The 12,024-nt window shown below is 50.8% G+C and overlaps 1 protein-coding gene across 1 annotated transcript; it reads left to right on the top strand.

The window, feature by feature from the left end:
* The first annotated feature begins 9 nt into the window (after positions 1–9).
* On the top strand, positions 10–5,788 carry TMEM218 (transmembrane protein 218). Its single transcript, XM_016204401.2, has 3 exons — positions 10–772; positions 1,600–1,702; positions 4,927–5,788. The coding sequence occupies exons 1-3, from the start codon at positions 663–665 to the stop codon at positions 5,059–5,061; spliced, it is 348 nt and encodes a 115-aa protein (XP_016059887.2). The 5' UTR covers positions 10–662; the 3' UTR covers positions 5,062–5,788.
* Positions 5,789–12,024: the final 6,236 nt, after the last annotated feature.

Here is a 12,024-nt window from a genome sequence, read left to right on the forward strand (position 1 = left end):
CTCTTCTCTAACATGGATATAATAGTACCTACCGCAGGAGCTGATTGCCGTGGTTAAGTGAGATAGATTTGTAAGGTACTTAGCACACAGGGAATGTTCACAAAGAACGGTGGCTCCCCTCTGCCACCTCTTTTCTTCAAGGACTTAGGCGTCTCCTTCCTTTTGTGAGTAAACTCAGCAGTAGAGTGGGGCATTTGACTTGTGGTTGCCAAAGCTCATACCATGGACTTAACCGGAAAGCTCCCACTTCCACATCGGCCCTGGTGCCCTTAGGCCCAGTGCCTTTTTCAGCCCCCCATTAGGGTTTTGTACCAACGGAGAGTTCAGGTTTCTACTGCGGGCTGGGCGAAGACAGACTAGAAACCAAATTTGGAATGACCCGCGCAGAGCAGAAAGCAGCGTCTCAGTCCTCACCAGAAAGGAAGGCTTGGTTCTCAATGTCTGATTCCTGTTAGGCCTCTGAGACTGGACGTTCCCCCAAACCTGGCACACCGGTCATCAGAAATCCCCCATAACCGCTTTGGACTTTCTGTATTTGGCTGAATGCTGTCTTGCACCCCAGGAGCATGCCGGTGGGCAGCACCCGGAGCTGAGAGGACACCTCGCCTGCCCTGGGCCCAGGGCTGAGCGGAGTGCAGGGCTCACGCGTCCTGTCCCCACAGATGGCAGGCACTGTGCTCGGGGTGGGCACCGGCGTGTTCGTCTTAGCTCTGCTCTGGGTGCTGGCGCTGCTGCTGTGTGCACTGCTGTCCCGAGCCTCCGGTGCAGCCAGGTAAGGCATTCTCTCCCCCTGGGGAATCCCAGGTAATACAATTTGAAGCAAAATTGCTGATTCTCATTACACATTTAGAATTCAGAAGGTCCTTCTTGTAATTACTGGCAGCACATTTTAACCTCTTATCATAGCTCTAAGTGTGTTACTGGCTCTGCAGCAGAGGTAAGAGAAGGAAGGTGGTATTTGCAGTCCTTGCTGCGGAGGAGATGGGGGGACATGAGATGAAAGGAAAACCTGCTTTTACTGCCTGTTGGATTTCTTGGGGGCGTACCTGTGTGAGTTTCTTCATTGTTCAGACTGTGGCAGATGCTCAGTCCAGTCCCCAAGGCTCTAGAGCTGGGCCCAGGGACCCTGCAGACACACTGGCTCCCCATCAGGCACGAGCTCCAGGAGAGAGTCAGTCCATACACTGACACAGCGACATTGTGGCGTTGTATCCTTGGCCGGACAGTGTCCCCATAAAGCAGCGAGTTACCTAATTTATTAAAGTAAAACAAACGTAGAAGTTGGGGGAGGGAGGGGCTGCTTTGGTTTTCCATGATTATGGCTGAACAGAGGCAAAAATGAAAACTCCCAGTTCCCATTCTTAGGAGTCTGGAATGACTGGGAGCAAACAGGAATGCGTCCAGTTGGTACCTGTCTAGGGAGAAGGGCTTTGGGATGAAGGGGAAACATTTCTAAATTTATGGGCAGTGTGGACAGCAGGTCCCTGGGCTTTGTCAATGGGCTGAAACAGAGCACTGGCCCCAGGGAGGAGCCCATCAGCCCGACTGGCAGAGAGGAAGCCGCAAAGGGTGCTGTAACACTGTGTCCTTTGACCCCAGGTACTCCGTCATCTTTGTGTTCCTCGGTGCCCTGCTCATCACAGCAGTTCTGCTGCTCTTCCCCCGAGCCAGTGAAATCCCAGCCCCAGAGGCCGAAATGAAGGTAAAACTGTTGGTTTTATTTTACCTCCCGAGTTGTAGCCCTCATTCCTCTTGGCCTGGGCCTCACTCCTCCCCTGCGTGTGCCCTGCTGTCAGTGGGCCGAGCTGCGTTAGAAGATCTGCAGTTAAATTGACGATGAGGAAAACTCGAGCGAGGTGTAGATTCCCCACCTCTTCACTCAGTATCAGAATCGTAAGCTGTGTCCCCATCGGGATGAATGAGCAGAGTGTCTAACACCCACCTCGCTTGCCCTGTGGAGCAGAGAGAGGAAGATGAGTTAAGAACAGGAATAGACCTGCTCACCACATCAGAGCGGTCCCTCCCTGGTGGCCTGGGCTCAGGAACTCAGGGCCTGGGCCTAAACTTCTGCTTCTCTCTCTCCTTGTGTTGAATTTTCCATTTCTAATGTGAAGATTACTTTACATAGAGAAGAGCAGTGGGGAAAGGAGACAGGTGTTTTTTGGAAGCGCCAAGTTCCAATAGATGAGTTCAGCACTCAGGCTCCTGGGAGTTCCTTTGGTACCCATTCCTGGGACCACACCCCCACACCCACCTCCCAGAATGGGTTTCTGTCATCTCATAGTCCTACCTAGGACGCCCTCCTCACTCTGGTTCAGTCCTGACTGGGGCTCTGGCTTCTGCAAGCACAGCTGGTCTCAGCCCAGCGATCGTGATACTGGTATCGACTCCGTGTGTCCCATTATGTCTTCTCTCAGCTCCTTTCCTCCCGGCCTCCGCTGTAACTTCTCAAGTAGGAATGGTGATAATAGCTAACAGGGTTTACGGGATTACTGTGTGCAGGGTCCTGAGGTCAGCACATCGTTTGCATGACCTCATTTAAACCTCTAGAGGACCGTACGTGGCCTGAAGTAAGTGCCCTTGTCCCCGCTTTATAGGTAAGGACACTGAGGCCGTAAGGCAAGCATAACTTATCCAGGGCCAGAAAGAGTCTGGATGGGCCAGAAAGACCTGTCCTCTCCCTCACTTGGATGTTGGCATATATAGAAAGAGTCAGAGCAAGGACCAAAGCTGAGCCCTGTCTTCAAAACGTTCATTGTTGGGGTCTCAACAGACTATTAGGGGCCATCACCGAGAGCTCATAAGGGACTGCTTGACACTAGACAACAGCACACGGAATTACATAATTCTGAACCTAATCGGCACATGTTTCCAACACTATCTAGCACTAGCCATGGCAAAAGGGAGGAAAATCGTTCTGAAACCTCCAAGGGAAATAATACACACAATTTAAGGAGTTGTCTCCGTCCGTGCGAGGTTCTTTGGGCAGCGATTGAAAACCCCTCTGCTGGTGTGCGTTCCGTGTGTGAGCTGGGGGTAGGCTCCCACCTCGGCTTCCCTGTCTTAAAAGGAGACAACAACGAAGGCCACTTGTTTCTGGACCGCTGCAGATGCAAATGTCGGGGGAAGAACACAGAGCAAACACTGTCCTAAAGTCAGGCCCTCTGTCCTCTGTCATATGAGGCCCAGACCGGGGAGGGAAGAGTGGGTTTGAGCAGAAGGTGTCCATCAGCGTGGCCAGCCGACGAGTTCCCGTGGTCAGCTCTGAGAGCCGGCCCCTGCAGCAGCCTGGCTCAATACCCATCAATAATACATGGCCTGGGCCGCCTCCACCCAAGGCCTGCTAATTGGCTAATTAAAAAGTGAAACGTGTCGAACGAGCAAACATGTAGCCCACGGGAGACGTGTTCAGTGCTGGAGCCAAGGTCAAAGTTATGTTAAAGCTGTTTGATCAGATTGCCCTCTGTTCCGAGCTGGCTGTGGGGGGGTCTCTGGAGCAGCCCTTCCTTCGTGGTGTCTTTGGGTCTCGGCGATCGTAGCAGGGTTTGGACCTGACAGGTGCTTGGTGTGTGGCCCCTGTGTTATCCCTTTCCCGCTGCTGCTGTAACAAATGACCACAAACTCAGTGGCTTTCAACACAAATGTCTTCTCTTAAGAGTGAGCTAGAAGTCCAAAATCAGTCTCACTGGGCTACCGTCAAGGGGTCGGAAGGGCTGAATCCCTCTCTAGAGCTTCTAGGGAAGAAAGAATCTGTTTCTTTGCCCTTTCCCTTGGCTGGGGGCGCCCTTGCCCCACCTCCAGAGCCAGGAAGGTAACTGACTCTGCTTCCCTCTCCTACTTGTGAGGACCCTGTGATTACACTGGGCCCGCCTGGGTTAGATCATCCAGGCCAATCTCTCTGTTTTAAGGTCAGCGGATTAGCAAGCTTCGTTCCAGTTCCAGCCTTCATTCTGCTTTGCCGTGGAGTCCAACATATTCCCAGTTTCTGAAAATGAAGATGGGAACATTCTTGTACCATCTTTCTTTCCACCCCAGGCACCTTTCAAGTATTTGGGACTCTCTCCTAGGTGCTGGGTTTTCAAAGCTCCTAGACTGTGGTGTCACCCAGGGTCCTGGTTTGTGTAGCTGCTTCACTGGGTCTGTAGATTAAATTTCTTTTTCTTGCCCAAACTTAAGCGCCGCCATTTGGACCTGGAGACAAGTAGAGCTCTGGCAGTGGACAGTAGACCAGTGGGTAGAGCCAACACTAATTATGGGTTTTTGTCGGCAAAGACTAACGACTTGGGGCCTCAGGTATAACTGGTTGCCAGGCAGCCAACTGTATGATTTGGGGCCCGTGATCTACTTATTCTCTCAGTGTTTTAGTATCTCAGGTAAATGGCCACTTTCCCTAACCCTTGGGATGCTGGGTATGAATGTTAGGGTTCAGAGCTCTTCAGATAAAAGTTTGAAAGGGCCACCTTTTCGTTTTGAAAAATGAACCCTCCAGAATTGGCAATGGGTTATTTTGGGGTGGGATTTTGTGTCCAAGGGATTTATTATGCTATTGTATTGTTATGTATGTTTAAAATTCTCCTTGATAAAAAGTTAACAACAGAAAGTTAACAACAAGCAAACTTCTCATGAGTGCTTTCAAATAACATAACATATGATTCCAGAACATAAAAGAGCCCATCCAGAGTGATCACAGTGCTTATGAGCCTCCCATTTTCTCCCTGTACATCAGTACTTCTTTCTTTATCTTGTATTTCCAGCTCAGGGAGTTCAGAGAATGTTCTTTCTTAACCATTTACAAAGGAGACCCAAGGCAGGATGTTACTGAAAGTTACAAATATGAGCAGGCTCTGGGCCCATCATCAAAGAATCCAGACGAGCACAGCCGGGTGCGAAGTGATAGTAATTTCATGGTTGACGTTTCCTTCCCAGATCGTGGATGCCTTTTTCATCGGTCGCTATGTCCTGCTGGCTTTCCTCAGTGCTGTCTTCCTCGGAGGTCTCTTCTTGGTTCTAACTCATCACATCCTGGAGCCAATCTATGCCAAACCACTGAGGTCCTACTGAGCGCTACTCGAGGAAAGGAAACCGAGGCCCGTCCTCTCCCTCGCTTGGATGCTGAGCCAGCCCAGTGACTTCTAACAGCACAGGCTGCCACTTGTCACCTTCTCCTGAGAGACTTGCTGAAAAAGCAGATCTGGGGCAACTCTTATAGGCTTCCAACCATGAGTCCATCTTTTTTGTTCCCCAACAAAGGGGCCCAACTATTAGATCGATGGATAATGGCTACGGAGTTTGGGGTGACCACTTAGGTGGAGAAAACTGCATTAAGGTTGGAAATGAAATTCCTTCCCAAACACCACTGCTGTCCGATGGTGGTGGTGGTTTTCACAGATGTTAATAACAGGCTTGTGTGTTAAGGGCAAAAGTCATACTTTTTAGCTCAGCCTGCCTTCTACAGATCTTGTCCGTAACGCGCAGCCATAGTGAAATGAACGATAGATTGCTTCCCGCCTTCCTGCTCAAAGCAGTCATATTCAGCCCCCCCAAAACCACACAGGGTTGGGATAAGATACAAAAGGCTGAGAGGGCACCAGATGAGTTTCACTGAGAGTCCTACATGGGGCATCCCTGTGGCCAGTGTCTGATGTGGCACCTCTTGTGCACATGGCCTTCCTGGAGGGCGTCCCTTAGATAGAAGCAGAAATCATCTTAGTGTCCCCCGCTTGTCATTTTTTCACCAGTGACCGTAGAACAGGTGGTGCTCTACTGTTCCCTTCACAGACAGATCTGGTAGCAAAGAGACTGGGGTGATCCCTACTGTTCGGAAGGTGGAGAGGGAGAGTCGATCAGGGCTTCTGTATAAGGAAACGGGCTACATTTCATAGCCTTTTAAAATTGTATCCTGACCAAAGCTAAATTAGCAGGACACCACCCTCTCCCCACAGCACAGGCTGCTGTCCTATCCACTAGGTGGCGCTGTGTGTTATGTTTTAGAACGCCCTCAAGCCAGCAAAACACACTCAGGTAATTTTATGACAAGTCCCTTACAATTTTATGACAAGTTTCTTATAAAGATGAAAGTAAAAACTAACATTCTCTACTGACGCGTGCTATTGGATGGTTAATAAAAAAAATCATCAAAATTATTGTACTGATGTTCAGTCACTAGGGTCTGCAAAGCCGTTCACTCCTGCTGCGCACACTCCTATTGCCCCGCATTCAACATTTTGCGTTGCTCTTCAGTCTACAGCATTAGTCCTGTGCAGCCCGCGTGGCTCAGCGGTGGAGCATCGACCTAGGATCCAGGAGACCCCGGTTCGATTCCCGGTCAGGGCACATGCCCGGGTTGCAGGCTTGATCCCCAGCAGGGAGCATGCAGGAGGCAGCCGATCAATAACTCTCATCATTGTTGTTTTTACCTCTCCCTCTCCCTTCCTCTCTCTGAAGTCAATAAAAATATATTTAAAAATATAGTATTAAAATAAAGCATTAAAGCATTAGACGTGGCCAAGTGAGCCAGTTTGAGAACTAGGCTCTGAGGCATCTAGGTGGTCCTCTTAACTCCAACCCGGGACGAAGCCATCCAAATTACTTTTAAAGGTTGTTATTCTAACATAGAGAAATCCATTTCTTGTTGTGTTCTCCAGGACAAACTTTTTTTTTTTTTTAATCAACTCTATCTTAGTGCTGCTGCAGTTGAAGTGTTTTTGTTTTACTCTGATTTTAATTCAATGTGTGTAGAAACCTGCTGTAATCATTGGAGAGATGAGAAACAGGCAGAGAAATACAGTTAGTAGTGAGGCTCAAACTCGATGCCGGGATCCTGATACCTCATTTCTAAGATAAAGATCACTTTTAGGTTTCAAACAATGCCTTTATTTTTACATTGGTTAATACTATTTCTTAGCAATTTGTACTCACCATTTCTCTAACCTGTATCCAAAAAGTGGTAAAAGTTTCGATAAAGAATTCCTAAGCATTTAATCATAACTTCTTGGCGTAAACCTTCAAGTATCTGGCTGTTGTTACAGAGGAGCAAGTTTCCAGATGTGGGAACTGGAACCACATGGAAATGAATCTTGAAAAATGCTCATTAACCTCACAGGAGCATAAAATAAAACTCAGGATTGAGGGGGGTTTATAGTTCATGGAGTTCAATCTTGGATCTCTATTTCCATCCCAATATTTGGGAATGTTCCATTTTTCACATGCTGAAATCACAGTTTTTGTATTCAGTGAACACGTGCTGGACATCTCTCTAAGTGCTTTGTAAGTACTATGTAACCCTCATCGCGATGCTACGAGGTAGGTCCCCTTAATGTCCTCATTTCACAGATGGGGAGCAGGCACAGAGTGGGGAGGTGCTTTGCTTGAGGTTACTCAGCAAGAGGTTATAGGAGGCAGGATCTGAAGTCAGGCAGTTTGGCTCCAGTTAGGCTCTTAATGACTATATATTATGTTGCTCCATAAAAATGAAAACAAAAAAAAAGAGGAGAGACCATGGTCAGGTAATGCAAATCCAGTTGATAGAAATACCGAGGAGAAGCCACTGAGTCTAGTGGGAAATCTGGAATCTTAGAGATTGGCCAGGAATCCGGGCAAAAGCAGCTAACCCATGTGGGACCTTGGAGGCAAGTTCACTGATCACCTGAGTGTGTGGCGGGTCTTTGCTCCGTTAGACTTTGGCCTCCTTCTTGCTTAGCGGTACTGAACAGCGGGGCAGCTCCTAGATTGTGTTTTCACAAAGGACTCACCCAGCAATCTCTCTTAAGCACTGCCCCCCTGCAAAGTTTGATAGTTGTTGGTTTTCAGAGGTACCAATGTTAGAATCAACACCATAAGCCAAGAATGTGTTTCCTGCTCTCTGTCTCTAGCAGATCATGGTGGTTGCTCTTCACTCAAGGAAAAAAAATGTTTCCAAATCCCCCCACTGCCATCCCCACCCCAATACACACCCTTGTCTCAATTTCCTGGGACCTAAGAAATGACAGCAAGGATCAAAACCAGTGCCCATGGACAGAAGAATAAAGTTAATTTTCCTGGCTTTCATCACTCTGTGGGGCATTGTAGGGATGTGCACACAGCCAGTTCCTGCCTCAGAGAACTCGGAGTGGTGACAAGTGTGGCATGTATGCAGCACCTAAATACTACCTGGACACCCCTCCACTGTTTTTTTATCTTTGGGGATTTCTTCAATTTTCCTGTCTTCACATTGATGTTGCCCCAGTTTTACACTGAGCTCACATAATAGTTTCCTATTGCTGCTATAACCGATTACAAGGGACAGTGGTTGAGAACAATACAGATTTATTACCTTATAGCTCTGGAGGTCAGAAATTTGAAATGGATTCCAAAGAGGCTAAAATAAAGGTTTTGGAGGTTCTAGGGGTGAATCCTGCCATCTTGCCTTTTCTAGCTTCCGCTCAAGGCTGCCCACATTCCTTGGCCCATGGGCCCTTCCTTCCTGTAGCTTCAAAGCCAGCATCTTATCTGACACCTGACACTTGCTTCCCTCTTTGTTTCATAAGGAGCCGTGTGATTACCTTGGGCTCACCCTGGTAATCCAGGGTGGTCTCCCCATCTCACAGTCCATCACATCTGCAGTGTCTTTTGCCACGTAAGACAATGCGTTCACTGGTCTGGGAGTTAGGATGTGGCCGCCTGGGGGAGGGAGCGTCACTCTGCCTCCCACAGAATCGAGGGCCCACCTTCCTTTTCGAAGGATTGCCTCCTTCCACCCTCTCCATGCTCTCCCAGCCCCACTCCTTAATGAACCAAGTCCGCCCCTTTATCTCCAGTGTCGCTCTCCAGTTCTCGGGGTTCCTACTCCAGCACTCACGATATGCTAGGAACTTCCTTCCAACTTCAGTTGTGGTGGAAGCCTGGCGTGCTCAGATCTACCGCGAGCTGCTTTTCCTTGCTGCTTTCCTCCCCCTGCTCCCCCACCAGCCCAGCCTCCCAGTGGATCGCTAAAGGAAAAATGCGAAGAGTTATTGCTTTTTAATTACAAGTGCTATTGTAACATCTATAAGGAAGAACACTTTAAGCTTAATTGAGACCAAATGTGAAGTTAAATTAAATGAATAACTAATTAATGTAACGCTCCTGCATTAGCCCCCAGTGAATGCTGAGGCCCAGCGAGAAGGCAGGTACTGGGCCTCTGGGAACAGCCTGTGCCCAGAGCTGAGGTGGGGCTGGGACCTGAGACCTGGGACCTGGGACCTGGGAGACGGTGCGGAAGGTCAGGTGTCAGGTGTTTCCCCAAACTCCCTCCTACAGCCCAGGTCCTTACTTGTGAGGCCGGGCTCTGAGCTCCCACGCAGGCCTCTCCCTGCGCCACTCTTACCTGGGGCACAAGCGGGTGTGTCCCGCTCCTTTCCCTGTCCCTGCCGAGCACGTCAGGGCTTGAGAAGTATTAGCTTTCTCGCCTCCCTTCCACCCCCTCACCACCTTAGCCACCTGCCAGCCCAAGCCCTGCTGGCACTTCTGTCCCGCACATTTATTCCTCCCGCAGCCTTGGACCACCCTCCTGCCCGCCCCGTCCCTGCAGGCCCGGCTGGGAGATGGCAAAGTCTCTACCCCTAGGGTTTCCTCGTGTGTCCTTGTGTCATTTATAAACACTTTCATATCCCCCTTTAGCCTCTCACTAGACAAGCTCTTCCAGGGCAGGCAGTGCCCACACCCATTAGCCTCCCTTCACCCCAGTCCTCCGAGGTGGGTAATGTTTTTACTGTTTTCTAGGTGAGGAAACAGGCTTGACGCAAGTGAGTGGCGAGGCTGGGGGAGAGAGACCTAAAAAATGCCAAAGGAAAAAAAATACCAAAGAGGAACAAGTCCCCTCGCTCTCACCCTGCCCCGTTGGTAGCGAAAGCAAGCTGGCAGCTGGCAGTTGGCAAGTGCAGACTCTGCTCCTCTATCCCCAGGGACAGGCGGGGGCCCAGGGGCAAGCTGGTCTCTACCACGGGGTTAGGGCACCACCTAGCGGCCCCCGAGGGATGACGTCAGACACACCTTTATGGTCTTGAAAGAAACAGTGCCTTGAACCCCGGCCCCGGGCCTGCGGGTCTTAAGGACCAGAGGCCCCCACAGGCTCCCGCTTTCAAAGCCAGAGTATCGGGCACTTGATGACTTATGTGTATGTCCCCCCCGGATGTGTACCGCCCGTTTTACATTGAGGGACTGTACCCAGCTAACGCACTGGCCCGGACAGTGTCCCAGCTCATGCAATGGTGGAATCTTACGTGGGGCTTTAAGCTCCCGGCTTGCCCCACAGGACATCGATGTCATGAGTGCCTCCTCTGGGAATACGTGACTGGTCCCAGCACACAACCTGGAGGTCCTGGGACGCTGCCTCAACAGCCCATGGGGGTCCTGGCACAGGTGCAGCCACCAAGAGAGATCTGTATCGGTGCTGAGAGGTGGCTTCAGAGGCCAGACAAATGCCAAGAACGCCTGGCCTGGAGCACTCTAGGACTTGAGGGGGACAGGACAAGTCCACCAGGAACTCAGGACAGAAAAGGCCACTGCAGAGAGCTCCAGGCACCTGTGCAGGTGACGGCTCCTGAGTGAACCAGCCTTGTCATCCCCCCCGGTGCCTGTGTCTACTGTCTACTATGTTCCCAGAGGAAAGCAGGCACCCAGGGAGCACTCAATAAACACTGACGCTTCTTTATCAAAACACTGGCATTTTTACCAAAACACACACTGGTATTTTCAGTCCTGGCTCCCGCTCCTCACCCCGCACCCCACAGCACTGCCCTGACATGTGGCCTCTACTCAAGACATAGAGGCTGGGACACGGGTGAGGCAAGCAAGGCCCAAGAGCGATGTCTCCCTCGCTTCACCCTAGTCCTTGCCCCGCAGGACAGAGCAACAAGGCTTTAATCCGAATGGGGCAGGAGTTAGAAACAGGTTCAAACGGAGATAAATGGCTTGTGGACAAAGGGATGAAGAGAGGCTGGGTAGCTGTGAAGTCAGGTCAGAATCCCACCTATAGGTACAAGCTGATGACAGAGGTTCCAGTTTTACACAGGAAGAAGAGATGTGCCTTTTCCAGGCCTTGGCCCTGGGGAGCGTCTGCAGGGGTCTGGGCAGGTGTGTCCCTCAGCAGGACAGACACCCCGCTCAGCTCTGACCCCATCCTTCGCCTGGCTGTCTTCTTCCCCAGGAGACTCCCCCAGCCCCTAGGGTCCCTGGGTGCTGGGCTGGCTGAGTCAGATCAGGAGCCTTTGCTCAGCTGTCTGGCAGTTTCAATTGTCTTGCCCAGGGGAGCATCTGGGGCCTTCCACGCTTCTTTTCCAATTGGGGCCTCATATTTCTTTATACCTGAATGAGGAAGAGACAACGGAGGAGAGAGTGAGGCACAGGTTGATAATCTGCCCCAGCGGTGGGAACAGTAAAGGCAGGCTCCTGGGGTCCCTTAATTGCCTTCCTCCCTGCTCTCTAAAACCAGGGCTCCCTCTCCCCTCTTCAGTGGGGAATAGAAAGCCAGAGTAAATTTAAAACCTTACAGTATTCATACCACATTTGACAGCCTTAAAAAGCAGGACCACGCACCCCGTGTCATCACAGCCCAGATCAACCCCATCGGGTACTTAGGGATAAGTGTCTCCTCTTTACACACAGGGTGGAGAAGCTCGGAGGATATGCCCGAGGTCTCATAGATGAAGGTGAGCAGAGCAGTGGGACTGCCCGGGGCTCCCTCTGCCCTGGGCCTGTCAGGGAAGGAGCAGCACATAGAGAAGCGCAAACCCCACACTCCAGGGACCCTCTGAAGCCTCAGGCGCATCGGAGCCCTAATGAGCGCGTCTGCCTCTCAAGGTGGCTGGGAGGTAAGCGAATATATGCGAAGTCGGGCTCATCCCAGGCACAGCGCAGAGGCTTCCTAAGTGTTCACTCCTTTCCCTTTCTGCTTTTCAACCCTCCCCCACCCCAACCTTTCCCCGGGTCTCCCCTGGGCCTGCCTCAGGGAAGGCAGGAGGCGGGAGCGCTGGCCATGTAGCCGAGTCCCCCTGCTCCTTCAGGCCA

This window comes from Miniopterus natalensis, chromosome 20, assembly GCF_054644295.1.
Source record: "Miniopterus natalensis isolate mMinNat1 chromosome 20, mMinNat1.hap1, whole genome shotgun sequence".
Classification (NCBI taxonomy): domain Eukaryota; kingdom Metazoa; phylum Chordata; class Mammalia; order Chiroptera; family Miniopteridae; genus Miniopterus; species Miniopterus natalensis.